Source organism: Carassius gibelio, chromosome B4 (assembly GCF_023724105.1).
Source record: "Carassius gibelio isolate Cgi1373 ecotype wild population from Czech Republic chromosome B4, carGib1.2-hapl.c, whole genome shotgun sequence".
Lineage (NCBI taxonomy): Eukaryota > Metazoa > Chordata > Actinopteri > Cypriniformes > Cyprinidae > Carassius > Carassius gibelio.
Window position 1 is genome coordinate 4,349,724 of NC_068399.1, and position 15,587 is coordinate 4,365,310.

The 15,587-nt window shown below is 37.2% G+C and overlaps 2 protein-coding genes and 1 pseudogene across 2 annotated transcripts in view; 2 read left to right on the forward strand and 1 right to left on the reverse strand.

The window, feature by feature from the left end:
* LOC127955977 (gastrula zinc finger protein XlCGF57.1-like) overlaps positions 1–15,587 on the reverse strand; it is a 202,483-nt pseudogene that overhangs the window by 89,099 nt on the left and 97,797 nt on the right.
* Positions 79–5,442, forward strand: LOC127956076 (stonustoxin subunit alpha-like). Its single transcript, XM_052553853.1, has 4 exons — positions 79–218; positions 385–536; positions 4,172–4,219; positions 4,442–5,442. Exons 2-4 carry the CDS (start codon positions 431–433, stop codon positions 4,975–4,977), a joined length of 690 nt encoding a protein of 229 aa, XP_052409813.1. The 5' UTR covers positions 79–218; positions 385–430; the 3' UTR covers positions 4,978–5,442.
* LOC127955945 (gastrula zinc finger protein XlCGF57.1) overlaps positions 8,754–15,587 on the forward strand; it is a 47,727-nt gene continuing 40,893 nt past the window's right edge. The window contains exons 1-2 of the mRNA XM_052553626.1: positions 8,754–8,807; positions 11,763–11,917. Of these exons, the coding sequence (XP_052409586.1) occupies positions 11,833–11,917 (85 nt within the window). The 5' untranslated portion in view covers positions 8,754–8,807; positions 11,763–11,832. The remainder of the gene's footprint in view (positions 8,808–11,762; positions 11,918–15,587) is intronic.

A 15,587-nucleotide genomic window follows, 5' to 3' on the forward strand; every position in this document is an offset into this window, starting at 1 on the left:
AGAACAAAAAATGTATTATTGCATGACATGAAACCAAGACAAAAGAGTTAATTCAATCAGTAAAAAAAAAATGACTAGGAAAATGACACAGGTTTTCTTACGTCTTTCTTGAAAAACTGGTCTCACTTGTTTTCCCGGGGATTAGCTTCAGAGCTTTTTCTGAAGAAGCTAGTTCCGAGGTGAAACAAGAAGTCTACAGTTTTGTCTTCATTTTACTGGTAAGTTAGTACTGCTTCATAAATGTATGACCTGACAAGATTTAAAGTGCTGTTCTTTTTGTGCTCATTAATTAAACTTACTTAATCATTTTAAACCAGTTAAGATCAAAACAGATCAACTGAAGAGGTTTAAATGGCATTTAAAGAATCATTACTGTGTTTCAAGTGCTGCTCTAGAGAAGGCAGATACTCCTGACACAGTGGATCTTACAATGAATGGTTTTGGACCAGAACAAGCTGAGAGGATCACGTTGGACATCCTGGAGAGGAATAAACAGAAAAATCTAGCTGAGCAGCTGAGAAACAAACTCAAGCGAGGTAAAATGTTAATGTTAAAATTTAGTTGTTAAACTAGCCATTTAAAAAAGAGAAACTAAGGAATGAATTTGTCTATATTTGAAATATGCTAAATTGCGTGACTTTTCAGATCCCTTTAGCAATTTTATTTATTTTTTAAAGAAAATCACATAGAGACAAAACATCTCAGTTATGTTTGGTGACCCTCGCTTCTTGATAGAGGGTATGGGGACATTGTGTCAAAGTCCGACTCTGGGGGTTGCACTTGGGAGCCCAGACACTTCATCATCATCATTGAGAAAAGGCCAATGTAACTGGTGAGAACACTTTGCATAGCTAGCAATGCCCCGGACATCCAGGTATAAATAGACCAGTATGGCATTTGCTCACATTTTTTTTGTTCTGAGGAGTCCAGAAAGCATCTCAATCCATTGAGATTAAGTTCAGAGATGTGACATAAGGGACACAATGTCAAAGCATTACCATACGTAACAGATACATTCTCTTTCAGTTGGTCACTTCAACGTTGTGTGGAGGTCCGACACTAGGGGTCCATAAACTAAACTAAACTGCGTTATGAGTCCACGGGGACACATATGTTGACAAGTCCAGCATGTCACAACCAAATTCACCTCTACTCCACATTGTTAATGTTAGGGAAGCGTTCTGTAACAAGGGTACATACTCTGACATTTGTGATTTTTTTTTCAGTATCTTAAAAACATTAATGGCTAAAGTCTGATAACACTGTATTTAGCGCAAACTGGTCTATAATAATATGTGAGCAGCATGAATGTACATGTTTGTAAGAAAACAATGTTTATGCGTAATTAGTGAAAAAGTGAAGCATTTTTAGTCCCTGAAATAAGACCATAAAACAGATTCAGAACATTTGTTCACAAGACTTTAGGGCACTGGATGTGGTGAACTAGAGCGTTTGCTTCAAAATGATGTGAAAATCATCCTGTTCACTCATTCACAGAAAAATACAGTATATTGATTTAACCTTTGTAAGACATGTTTTGTGTTATGTGAGGGAGTGACAATAGCCATGAATATTTAGTGATTCACAGCTAAGAGACAAAGTGCCTCTGATAGTGAGTCATCAGTGAGTAATGTGTCTGTGAGGCAGGTAACAAAGAATACGATGAGAGCAAAATAATGGGGGTTTTGATTATTTGTATTTTATTTACTACACCGTATAATCAGTATATAGGTGAGACATTTAGATTAAATGAAACGACATACAGTATATCAAAAAAATGTCACCAGCACCTCCCATTTGGGACTCACAGTTGAAAGTTGAACTTAAAACTGTTCCTTAATTCAGTGTGTTACAAACTCTTCCAAAGTCTTTGGAAAGAAATCCCTTTGGGCTTTACTTTTTATCAACCAGATTTGATAATGCTCAAAAATATTACAAGTTATAGACACAGGAGTGCCTTGAATTTTTTTTACCACACTAAATTGTTTTTTTTTTATTTGATATAAAAATAAATGAAATGAGTCCTGGAGCAATCACGTGTTGACGTGCTGATGAACAGTTATAGAGATGAAAATCATAGAGAAGATGCGCTATAAAGTCAATAATCACACACTATTCATATAGATGGCGTTCACATTGTGTGATTACACAGTAAAAGCGAGCTGATTTGGGCTGATTTGCACTCAAACAGATGGTAATCATGCTGATACAGGCACATTAAACATAAAACACACTCACACACATATACGAAAAATAAATCAAATGAAGAAAAAGGTGATTGCTGTAAGTTCCGCCTCCATCAGCTGACAGGTGCGTCACAGCCAGTCACGAGAGAGCACCAGAATTCAAATAAACGATCTTTCGCCTAGCTTTCACTTTTTTTTGTGGATCCTCTCATTCTGTTTGTGACACTGTATGGTACAAAACCATGCTGTTTTTTTTACTACCATCACACAATTTTTTGAACGTAGTTTATTTCTTCTACCAAGATGTAGTTTCTGAGCGTGAGTTATTCCATAACAGACACAAACAATACTGTCCCTGAAGAACTGAAATGTAAACAAAGGAATTATGATCCATACTACAACGTTATTGCTTTGTTATTTCAGGGTATAGTGCATATCCACCTGGACTTGATTTTTGCACAACATTCTTAAAAATGACCTTTAGTAGATTTATGATAAAAGCGTTCTTGTCCTTAGTGACCATGCTGAGAATTTATCACAATATCAGCAGGAGTCTTTAAAATACATTTTAAACAATCTCAGCACATGTATGTTACACTGTCTAGTCTCCGTTTCCCTGGGTGTCCACTAGTGGGCTCACATCCCCAGGCACTAGAATTCCTCTAGTCTGGTCCTTTCATCACTGTAATTGCACTCCTGCTAATTGCACCAGGTGCCTTCACTTAATTGTCATTAGCCTCCTTATATTTACCAGTCTTTTCCTGTTGTCTGTATGGAGTCCTTTCCTTTCGTGTCCCAGTCTTCTCGTCCTCCGAGATTCCTCATATTCTGAGTTCCCGTTCCGTTCCGTTCCCTTTCCTATTCTTTTCTTGTTCGTTTGTTTTTTGGACTGCATTCTGGTTTTGACCCTGGCTTGTTTTTACGACGATTTGGATTACCCCTAATAAATATCATACCTGCAATTGGATCTATCTCTCTCCCTGTGTCTCACTGGAACACGATCATCACAATGTATACATGAATAGACCAAACAAACACTGAATATTTCAGTCACTTAAATTGTAGCAATTAATCAGTGTGTAACTGTTGGAGCCAGTTAGAACCAATATGGATTAAATACCTATCATCCTCTGTACAGAGAAGCTACATATTTCAGTTTATTCTTACAGATGTGGCCTTGAAGAATGGATGTTTTTCATGCATGATCACTGTGATTCCTGAAGACATTTTGCTTTTTTAGGGTCCAATTTAAGGTCCAATTATCACTATTTACAAACCATTAGCTATGACTTTTGCCTCAATAAGCTAATAATTTTCTGCTTATTAATAGTTAGTATGGTAGTTGTTAAGTTTAGGTATATTATACAAAATATGTGCTATTTATGTTAATAATAGGCAAAAAACTAGCTGAAAAACTAGGCTAAAACTAGTTAGTAGTGAGAATTTGTCCCTATACTAATTTGTAACATTTTTAATTATTAACGAAGTCTCTTTAAGATAAGTCATGTCACTCGGCGGCCATCTTTGAAATCCAAGTGCAGATCCTATCTCTTTGATTGGGGAAACATCAAATTCTCCAAAACTGTTCACTAAGTTTGGGATTAAATTTCATATTTGAAATCCCCAAAGAAATATGACAACAACTGTATCATAAATGTTGTTTCTTTTGCTCAAATAGCGTTAAAAGCTTGTTTCTCAGTGACTTTACAGATGAGTGATTGACTCTTCATTCAGAAGGCGGGGCTTCCTGTGATTGAGCGGCCATATTGAGAGTTAGATTTTTCCCATTTAAAACTGTATGAGTGACATGTCTTGGGTATTCTATAGACCTTGTTATTAACAGGTTATTCTCATTAATTCTTAGAAATATCCTCTATCATCTCATGTCATGAAGAAGATAATATTAGAAACGTTTTAGGAATGGATGGAGGATTATTTTCTCTTGACATGATAATCACGTTGTTCGTATCTGTTGATTTCCACAGTCACATTCATCAACTTTGTTCTCTGGACCAGGAACAACTTCCTACAATGTAAGTCACTAAAAAACAAGCAGAAATACTTTTGTGTACATCTTCCTGTAGAGGGCGAAAGAAAACATGATAAAGGAGTTTTATAACTGATCGTGTAATTGATTTGCACAGAATATTTAAGCTTTCATTAGACACTGACGATATATTGAACATGAAAAGTTTAGCTACATTACCAGATCTGATTCATAATTCCTGATTCTGGTGTGTTTTTATTTCCTTCAGTTTCCTATCCACTCACTCTGGATCAAAACACAGCACAGAAAAACCTCAGTCTGTCTGAGAACAACACAAGGATTCTTTGCACTGACACAGAGCAGCTGTATCCTGATCATCCAGACAGATTTGATGTGCATCCTCAGGTGTTGTGTAGAGAGAGTGTGTGTGGACGCTGTTACTGGGAGATTGAGTGGAGTGGAGATAGAGGTGTGTGTATATCAGTCTCATATAAGAGCATCAGCAGGAAGAGACGGGGTGATGAATGTGTGTTTGGACGTAATGATCAGTCCTGGAGTTTGTTCTGCTCTTCCTCCAGATACTCATTCAGACACAAAAAGATACGGACTGAACTCCCTGTAGAGTCCGTCAGCAGAAGAATAGGAGTGTATGTGGATCACAGCGCAGGAACTCTGTCCTTCTACAGCATCTCAGACACAATGAGACTTATTCACACAGTCCAGACCACATTCACTCAGCCGCTCTATCCTGGGTTTACCATTTATAAAAGCTCATCAGTGAACCTGCTGATCAATCAGAATTGACTGTAGAGAGAATATATGACAGAAAAATGTGGATCAGTATTTCCCCAAAAGCCCAGGAATGGTCCTCAAATGTCTCGTTTTGTCCACAACTTAAAGATATTCAGTCACAGAGGAGAGAAGACACTAGAACATATTCACATTTAACAAGCTGGAATCAAATATTTTTTTACTTTTGTCTTTCATATATTTTATCAATGACACAGACTGCAATGACACAGACAGCTTCATTGCAGAAGGACATCCTTTTGGTCACGTGGTTCACGTGAGATGATTGACAGCTTTACAAACTAATGATATTGCACTGATGTGATAGCTGATGCGAATCAATAAGAGGAGAGTAATCGCTAGTTAGCTGTTTTAGTTCTTCAGATCGCATAAATCAGTGTAAAATGAATAGAAATGTTATTCTGTATGACGAAATATTTTACAAAAATGTCATAAAATGTGCGCACCACTGGACTATAGCCCTGAGGGATCGTGGATATTGTATGTATACGAACACAAATAAACCGGAGATGAGATGAATGGCTGCTGTATGAGTGATGATTTCTATTCAAAATAATGAACGCTATTATTATTATTATTATTATTAATTGCCAGAGCTCCATTTTTGAATCTTGATGCAGTCTGTTGCGTGTCGTTCATTTTGAACGAATCTTTAATATGACTCGGGACTACAGAGTTGTCTCAGAGAGTGATTCATTCATTTTCCTGTCAGTCCCATAAAGACGGGAAGAGAAAAGATTAGTTCGTTTTGCTGAACGAGACTCAAAGATCCGAGTCTGTAAAATGATCCGAACTTCTACTCCTACTACTGGCAACACCGCAAGCATTGGTCAACACTGACAAGTTGCAGCGCAATATGAAAGACTTCATCTTCAACAACAAACAACCTATGAAACTAATAATGAACAATATTTAACTAAAACGACATAAGCTTAATTTAAAATGTCATAGGAACTGTAGGCTATTTAGAGGTGGATAAACGCACTTTGGAGGTGGGTAAACGCTATTTCTGCATTTTGGGAGGTGCCTCCACTACATCCCTGCTCTTCTGGCTTTCCAAAAAACCCAAAGATCTTCGTCAGTGCAGCTAGGGATATGCCGGTATCTAATTTTCCTGTTGCGATTAATTGATCATGCTTTTATCACGATATACAGTATTATCACGGTATTGAAATTTTGTTTTAAAAAAGTGGTCATAATACAGTATAACAGGTTAAATAACTTTTTTTCTTATAACAAAAATAACTAAACATTTAAAACAATAAAGCAAAACAGAAAAACATATAAAAGTTAAATGTTTTACACATTAAAGTGCAAAAGTATCACTTTACAATAAGACCTGATTAGTTAACCTTAGTTAATGCATAAACATTCAAGGCAAGGCAAGTTTATTTGTAGCACATTTCGTACACAATGGTAATTCACAAATAAAGTAAAAAAAAAAAAAAGTCATGCAGAAAAATAAATAAATAAATAAATAAAAAGCAATTTAAGAACTTGAAAATTAAAATGATTTAAAAATTGACTTAAAATTAATTTAAGACAGATTAAAAATAGAAAATGATTTTACATAAAATACAGTGCAATACATAAAATATAGTGTAATCAGTTCGGACATCGCATAGTGCTCATTCAATAAATGCACAGCTTAACAATGAGCAATAGCTACATTTGATATAGATGTTATTAATCTTTGTTAAAAAAAATCTTAAAAGTCTTAGTTCATGTTAGCTCATTAAATAACACAGTTGCAACAATTCAATTTTAACAGTGTGTTATTAAATATTGGAATACCTAAGATTAATGAATGTTCAGAATAACTTTTTCATTGGCAGTTTATGTTAACTAATGAAGCCATAATGTAAAGTGTGATACCGGCACATGTCTAAATGCAGCATCCTTGGCCCACCACCGTGTTTCTCCAATAATGGAAAGGTGCTTGTGCCGACTACCCTGGCTTCCCCTGCTCCCAAACATTCATTATTTGATATGAGTCACGAAAGAAGCTGTCGTTAACCAATGAGAAGAGGGACCCACTGGATATGGCCACTTCTGTTGTGTCAACCAGAACTAAGTTCAGGACATGTGTGTAACACCACACATGCACCTGATTTGGTGTTTTGGAAGAAAGCAGGGTGGAAAAACCTCTGTATTGGCCTTGCATGTTTGATGCACCATCGGTGGCATTACTGACGCAGTTACTGATTTCCAAATTGGAATTTTCTACACATCTGTCAGAATCTGAATCAAATATTGACCAGTGGATACTTGACAGTTCACCACTTCAAATATCCTTTCCTGGACCGTGTCTTTGACGTACCACAGAATGATAGAGCATCTTGGGATGTAATGTCTTGGGTTGCGTCAATCTGCACAGAATACATCCCAGCTTCAGTAACCTCTTTTTGCAATGGTTTCTGCACTGTAGAAACAACCTTGTTGACTGTTGTTTTTGACAAAAATGTCAGAAGAGATCCTCGACCTTCGTTTTGTGTCTGATGCATCTTCTTTTCTCTATGCACTCTGTGAGATGTTCCTACATGCATTTGCGATTTTATGCCTTCTTTACAATTGAACACTCTTTTCAGAGACAAATTTTTAGTTTTTTGTTGGGGGTGGTAAGAGAAAAAAATTCTCCAGGCTGTGACTGTCTGACTTTGGGGCTGTGACTGTCTGACTTTGGACGATGGAATTATTTAGGGATGGAGCAATCATCCTGACTCTCACTGACACTAATTATTTTCTCTCCGGCAACTACCTTCACCCTGAATAAGCAAATTAATACAGATAAGTCTCAGTATAACATCTGTCACTTAATATTAAACCAGTCCTAAATTACTTTAAGATAACTTAAATTTAATTTCAAAATACATCAAATAATTTTTGGCAATCAACCTCTTTATTAGACTGCTGATTTCCTGTGTCAGTAAGTATACAAAATACTAACTACAAAAACACTAAGATAAAATGTATACAAAATAGGTATTTAAATACAAAAAAGTATTTCAGATATAAGGTATTTGAAATGCTGGCCATCCCTGCAGTTATTCAGCAGTCTAATAAGGAGGTTAATGCCCTCATGTATTTTGAAATGTAAAAAATACTCAGATTAAATATTTAAATGCAAAATACATTAGACTTTTTTTAAAGGTATTTAAATACAAAATATTATTTATTTATTTTTTATGTCAAATGCATGTATTTGAAATACTGCCCATCCCTGCTTGGCACCATCAGAAGTGTCAAATTCAGTTTGTTTTTGTGAGCTGTTTGTAGCTGTCAAATGTAAACTGTGACCTGATGTAACTGTGACAGGGGACTCACCAGAACCTCAGGAGCAACTGCTGCTGTCTCTCCCTCATCAGACTCAATATTAGAGCTACTACTGCCAAACATCTGTTATTTGTTGCATTTTGCAGCATTGGTCTCTAAGGACTTAACTTTTTTTCTTTTAGTTTCTCCCAATCGCCATTGTCTTTATGCTTCTTGCTTGCCATCACATGCTCTCTCTCGAGATATAACTGGATGATATAGTTATATCTCGATTGAGAACTGGACACTCCACTGTCATTAAACTCCAGATGATAGGACATTAATCTATCAATGTAATCATTATGGACTTCCAAAAACTGTAGCCCTGTTGAAAAAAAAAACAGCATATGCTGGTTAGGTATGTTTTGATGCTTGGATGCTGGTCTTTTGCTGGATAATGCAAATAATGCCATAAAATATCAAAAGAAGAAAACAGACTTTTATTTTGGTCTGGCGATGTGATGTCATAATACTGCGACACAATCCTGCATCTGTGATTCGACTGGAGAAAGGTTTGTGCTTTTAACAATTTAAATGCAAATAAATTAATGATGAATGCAACAGTGTAGTGCTCTATATAGTGACGGAGAAACTGAGCTTTTCGAAACAATTTCGAGTCAACTGAATCAGTTTGCTTCTCGGAATGATTCAACAGGGTCTGGCTGCAGACATCAGGACGTTTCTCAAGTACAAGTAAAGCTAGGACTCGCGTCCTCGGTAGTGCGAACACAAATCCGGTGTTAAACCACATCCTGTGACCCTTGTAGACGCTGTTCTCACTGTATAACAAAGCAGAATTGGGCACGCTAACAGCGTGCAGGTTCATGGCGCTCGTGCACTTCGAATGAGCGCGTCCACGCAGTCTAGTCGCGTGCGCGTCAGTTCAATGTTCAACCTCCTCTATTATGTAGTTTATCCATCCAGGAAAGAGGCTGAGTCTAATATGAACAGTACAGCTGTCACATTAAATGATTTTGATTTATTTCTTCATTTTCTAATACTTTTAAATGGGAAAAAAATCGTTTTATTTTATTTATTCAATTAAATATTTATCTGCTTGTTTTAGCCTCAATTTTTTTGTAAGCTAATACTCTTGAAGGTTTTTTTTTGTACAATTTTTTTTTCCACTTAAATAAATACAAATTAAAGTGAATGCTCGTTATTCAACAGCAGGGATGGAAATTAAGTTTTTTGTCCACCGGCCACTGTGTGGTGGATTTCAAAATCTACCAGCCATTTAATATTTTTAACAGCCACTTTCTTGTTTTTAACCGACAATGTGTAACTGCACATGAAAATGAATACTACAAGATATACAATACTTAAGCAATTTATTTAATCTCAAGCCTCATTGAAATACTGACATTTTTCTCTTTCAGGGATGCTAAAAAATAATTTTTTACGCGTCTTGTCACGCCAGAGCTGTCAAACATGTGTAGTGATAAAATGTTGTTTCTACATAACAACTTACAACCCTCTATGGACACCTTGGCAATTTAATCGCAATTGGCTAGTAATTAAAATGATTTTAATTTACTCGCAAGTCAGTCAAACTTTATAATAATCAAGTATAATTTAAGAATAGAACTTTAGTAATTAGAAGTGAACTTGATAACCATGTTTGAATGCTTATTAGTCTTTTTAACTGAACATTTTAACTGGACTGGTGGTGGTGCTTTTTTGGTCATTCAGTGTTTCTGTAAAAAAAAAAAAAATGGGAAAAAAACCTTACAAAACTCGATTCTTACTAATAAATACTATAAAACACACTAAGGATTAATAAACTGCTGGATTCATGAATTTTAATCAGGTATTCTGTGTTCACTCGAACTGATTTGCTGAAATCAAAACAGGAACGATAATGAGATTGCCATTCACGCATTAACTCCACCCACTACCCGAAAACCCAGCTGTTCTTAAAAGCTGAAGTCTTCCATAGGAATGCCGTTATTTTAACAGAAAAATAAAACAAATAATATTGTTTAATTGTAGCACGTCAATCCTCTCTCTCTCTCTCTTTCTCTATGTGAGTGTGAGAGAAAGCAACAGAGATTTGTGCTCCTTAACATTAGAGTTTATGGTACATTATACAGGTGCGTTGCGGATCCATTGAGGAAAAAAAAGCACAGATCGTCTGACGGAGAGTCAGATAGTGTTCGCGAGGTAAAATATCTGTGCTATACTTAGCCTCCAACTAACACACTGGTGAGTAAAATTAGATAATTGATTAGCCATTGGCTCATATTAGACATCATTTAGTAGCCAGAAGGAAGATTTAGTCGCATATGAGAGTGGTTTACTCACAATGTAGAGGGTTTACTTACTAGCCACAGAGCGAACTTCTGAAAAAGTACTTGAAGACTGGAAATAAAATGCATCCCCCGGACAGCAGTTATTAGACACCAATAATACTGTTTGTTAGTTTGCTTATTATGCCATTAAAAACAATGATAAACACAAACTTTCCATATAATCTAAAATGTTGCAGAATGCTGGAGGAACTTGCCGGGGTCTGAGAGATACGTGACAGTATGCAGAAACAAAGTCTCAGATTTCAAATTCTGCCCATTGTTTTGCAGTATTCAAACAACAAATGCCGTTTTGGTGCTGTTTATTTAAAAAAAATTGACTATTTAAAAATGTGTTTCGCCGTTCTCGGAGACGGTGAGCTCCACGCGATCAGCGGGATCTCAGTCCTCATGTATCCTACGAGAGCAGCCTCACCTCGGCTACACCTTCTGATGTGTGCCGCTGGCTCTGATGTCTGATGTTTAGTGGTTAAACATAAAATATAATTAGTTTTTTTGGTAAATCTAAAAGGTTATCTTTGGTCTGTATTCACTTTATATGTTTAAAATTAAAATAAAAAAAGGCAAATTTATATAATATTTTGTTTCATTGTAATTGCTGTGTATATATACACACATATCCCAGAACTAAGAACATTTCTGCAGCTGTTATTATGTTTAAATGAAAACGAAAGGAGGCAGTGGTATTTGATATCCTATTTCATTTTATTGTAAATATCGAGTTGAATGCACAAACTCTGAACTACCGAGGATGCACGTCCAAAATCAGTGTACTATAGTATTGAGAACCGCGCGCAGACCTACATCACCAGTCTATTTGCCTAATCTTCCTGGTACTTTAGACTGTGGTGGAAACGCAGAGAGCAACAGGTCTGGGGGGAAAAAAGTTCCTGGTACAAATGTTGCAGGTAATTTCGGTGGAAACGCAGCAATAGCGAATGATTAAAATGTAGTCTGTGCATGCAGGCACACTTCCGGGAAAATCGGCTTGAAAAAGACTGAAAACCGGACGATTGCCGATTGCGTATTTTAAGCAAAGACCATCCGGTTCCGATTTATGGCCAGTAAACCGGTGCATCCCTAATTAACGATCACGCTGACTACTGAACTAGGGAGCTGATTGATTTTCTACCTTTTAATTATTCTCACCCTAAACAGGACAAAGTGTCTAAACACAGAAAAACTCCTGCTGAAGTGGCTGAGATTCATGTGACACAAAATTATAAAGATGGCATTAATTAAAGAAGAGAGTGAAGACATGAAGATTGAAGAAGCGTTCAGAGTCAAACATGAAGATACCGAGACACCAACAGGTTGGTTTTAATTCTCAAAACTTATTAAAATGTCCTGCTCTACAGAAATAAATTATATTTCTACATTTGTGACCATGTTTAATGACAGTTTGGAAATGTGGGTGCCATGAGCAAAGTTAAGAACCACTGCTTTGTTCATAGGACCCACATTTCCACATGTTCACTAAGCTATAGTCATGTAAAGTTGTACAAAATAACACATGAAACTAGAGGGGCATTTTGGGCTTACGGAAACAGCTACAGTTAGACAATACTGACAATAAAACATAAGGTCACTAATCCTGATAAACTGCTTTCACCGTCATATCACACCAATCACCAATCATATCACAATTGGGGCATTGCTTCCTCTCATGTGACTTTTCCCCCATTCATTTTCAATTACCCCCCACTAAACCCAAGGCAGTTATTAGTTAAACTACTGACCTTGTCAGTTAATGGGGTAGTTCTCCCAAAAATGAAAAATCTGTCTTTTTCTCACTTTCATGTCGTTCCAAACCTGTATGAGTTGCTATCTTATGTTGAACATAAAATATATTTTTTATATTGCTGGTAAATTGCTGGTGATTCCCATTTTTCTTATTATGAAAGTCAATGGGAACCATAAACTTTTTACCAGCTATATTTAAAAAATAATAAAAATTTTGGGTGAACTATCCCTTTAAAACTCAAGTTCCCTTTCAAGGAGTTTTTTGAACTGCATCCTCTAGGGGTCGCTATGGGGAAAACGTTGTTATGACCCATGTCTTAAGCATACATTGAAAAACGTGATTTAAAAAAAAAAAAAAAAAGTTTCCTTTTGTTTATGTTGCACAAAAAATGTATTCTCATTCTCAATAATTTTCTATTTTTGACTTTTAAATTAAATTAAAATGTAATTTTAAATCAATGTTTCAATCATTTTCAAAGTTTTTAAATTCCTTGTTATACTTGCACTTGCACTTTTACCATTGTATATGAAATGTATAAAAAAAAAAAAATACCCGGCCTTGCCTTGCCTATTGTTTCTCCTCCATGCCCCACTTTCTGAAACACGTTTTTACAAATCTCATCAGTCTGAAAAGCCGGGTGTGCTGTGATTGGCTGAATACCTCAAGCGTGTGACATAAATGTTATGCCCCTTAACATATTGTGATTCCCTGTCCGACTGGAGCAACAATAAATAAATATTAAAACCCATTATAAAGATGATTTCTGGTCATGTCCCCTTTGGGTTGGCGTAGTTTTGATTTTAAAAAAGGAACAGCATCACACAAATCATGCTTAAGTGAGCGGAGGCGGGTGGGCTTGAGAATGGCGTGAGCAGTGGTTTCTACAAAGGGTTAAATTATGTGTTGACATATACTGTATGTACTTTTTCACATTTAAAACCACTGCTATTAATAAAATATTACATTTCCAACTTAAATGATTGTAATTGTTGAATACTTTTGAGCAAAGATTTATAGGGTTACACCCTAAAATGATCTCTGATCAAAAATTTTCATTTATTGGATAAAGTATCCCTTAAAGCTGCAGTTGGGAACTTTTGACGCTCTAGCAGTTAATAAACAGAACTGCTTGCGTCTTGCGGAAGAACACCGTAGCCGGATCTACTTCTCTCTGTTTATGTCTATGAAGAATCACAAAGGTACCGGGTTACTTCCCCGCGGTACCCCCGAAGCAATCTAAAATAGTCAGAATATAAACACTTATTATAGGTGCACCCTAGTGATTCAGGACAAGCTAAAAACACGGTTTGGAAAATGGATTTATGGTGTACTCGCTTATTATATACATTTTTCTACATTTTGAACACAAACAAAGTCACGGACTGCAGCTCTGATTGGTTGTTTCTTACCGGGAGCGGTCTGTAACTGCAAATGGCAATAGGACCACTGGGAGGAGCCAGAGGAGCTTGATTTTTTTTCACAGATTATCTGTCTCATATTCTACTGTCAGGACATAATGACAGGTTTAACAAATATGTAAAAAAAATATATTTACAAAAGTTACCTACTGCAGCTTTAAGTTTGGTCTCTTTTTGCCTAAATCTGTTATCTGTATATCCAAACTTTTCCACTAGATGACCCCCCAAGCACTAGAAGTAATCTAAATTGTGAATAAATCTATTTTACTAGTCTGAGAGTATTCATTGCAAATTAATGAACAGTTGTTCCTATGACAGTTGTTCACCAAATAAAATCAGTAACCATATATAGAAAATATAAATTGTATGCTTATGATGTGATGGATATGTCCATTCTGTCAAATAATCTTGGCATTCTATATAACCTATAAATAAATTTATTTTGCTTATCCTGAGCATTCCTCAAAAACATGGCATGAATAACACTATCAATAAATTAAATTGGCACGGAAGCTCACTTTAGGCTGTTGAGTTGGGGAAAAAACTGCAATTAACAACACAAGTGCAAAAAAAAAAAATTAAAAAAGCAGCCTGCGATTTATTAGGTGTAGGCCGGGTTAAAATGACACTCACTATTGTCAAAGCACTACCTCACTGGGTGAGATTGGATAACACTGGGAAAACGTACCCGTTCAGCTTGAAACAGGGACGCTGCGGAAGCCCCATCCTTCCCGAAGGAGGTCTCGGGAGCAAATACACATATAGCATCCGTTTAGGTGTATATGGAGAAATCTGAGATATTAAACACCATCTTGGGAAGGCAGAAATCTGCCGGGGAAACACGGGCTCTAAGGCTATACCGTGGACTATACACATACAAGTCCCACTTAGGTCTCAACATTGAACCTTGCACTTTAAGCAGTTTAAGTAAGCCGACACTAACCGGGGCCTCTCAGTGCCACTACCCGTTTGATACACAGGATACCGGTTCTACACGAATGCTATAGAACCTAGCGAACGTATTAGGGGTTGCCCAGCATGCAATTCTACAGATATCTGTCACCGAGGCGCAATGAGCCAGCACCCAGGAGGATGCAACACTTCTAGTTAAGTAAGCTCACAAACTGAACAGGCAGGGAACACCCTGAGCCTTATAAGCCAGGGCTATGGCATCCACAATCCAGTGGGCCATCCTCTGCTTAGTGACAGCACTCCCCTTCTGCCGGTCTCCGTAACAGATAAAGAGCTGGTCTGAGGTCCTGAAGCTTTGTGTCCAGTCTATGTAGCTTCTCAATGCTCGGACGGGACAGAGCAAAGCCAGGGCTTGGTCTGCCACCACCAGTGGCAGCGCTTACAGGTTCACCACTTGGTCTTTGAAGGGTGTAGTGGGAACCTTGGGCATGTAGCCAGGCTGGGGCCTCAGGATTACCTGGGAGTCAGCCAGCCCAAGCTCTAGGCACGAATCGTCGATTGAAAATGCATGCAGGTCCCCTACCCTCTTCATGGAGGCCAGTGCAAGCAGGAGCAGAGTTTTAAATGAAAGAAAGTTTAGCTCAACTGAATGCATGAATGCAAGAAACTTGACGATGAGGTCATGCTTACCCAAAGACTTCCCATTCACGGGATTGTGGTACATAGCAATAGCGGCAACCTGGACTTAGAGGGTGGAGGGAGACAGCCTTCACTCCAGCCCTTGGGGGGTTTTCTTGGTGAAAAGAACACCACTCGACGAACAGGCTCCTCTTCAAGACATCATTCTCCCAGTAGCATTGCTCGAGACAGCTCGTCAGGCACGGCACGGGATGTGAATGGCACGAAGTG

Bases quoted from the DNA above. Each gene is read 5' to 3' on its own strand.
- LOC127956076 (XM_052553853.1), top strand. From the start codon at position 431: ATGAATGGTTTTGGACCAGAACAAGCTGAGAGGATCACGTTGGACATC. The intron at 537-4,171 runs GTAAAATGTTAA...TGATTTCCACAG, and splicing joins GAGAAACAAACTCAAGCGAG to TCACATTCATCAACTTTGTT. The intron at 4,220-4,441 runs GTAAGTCACTAA...TATTTCCTTCAG, and splicing joins CAGGAACAACTTCCTACAAT to TTTCCTATCCACTCACTCTG.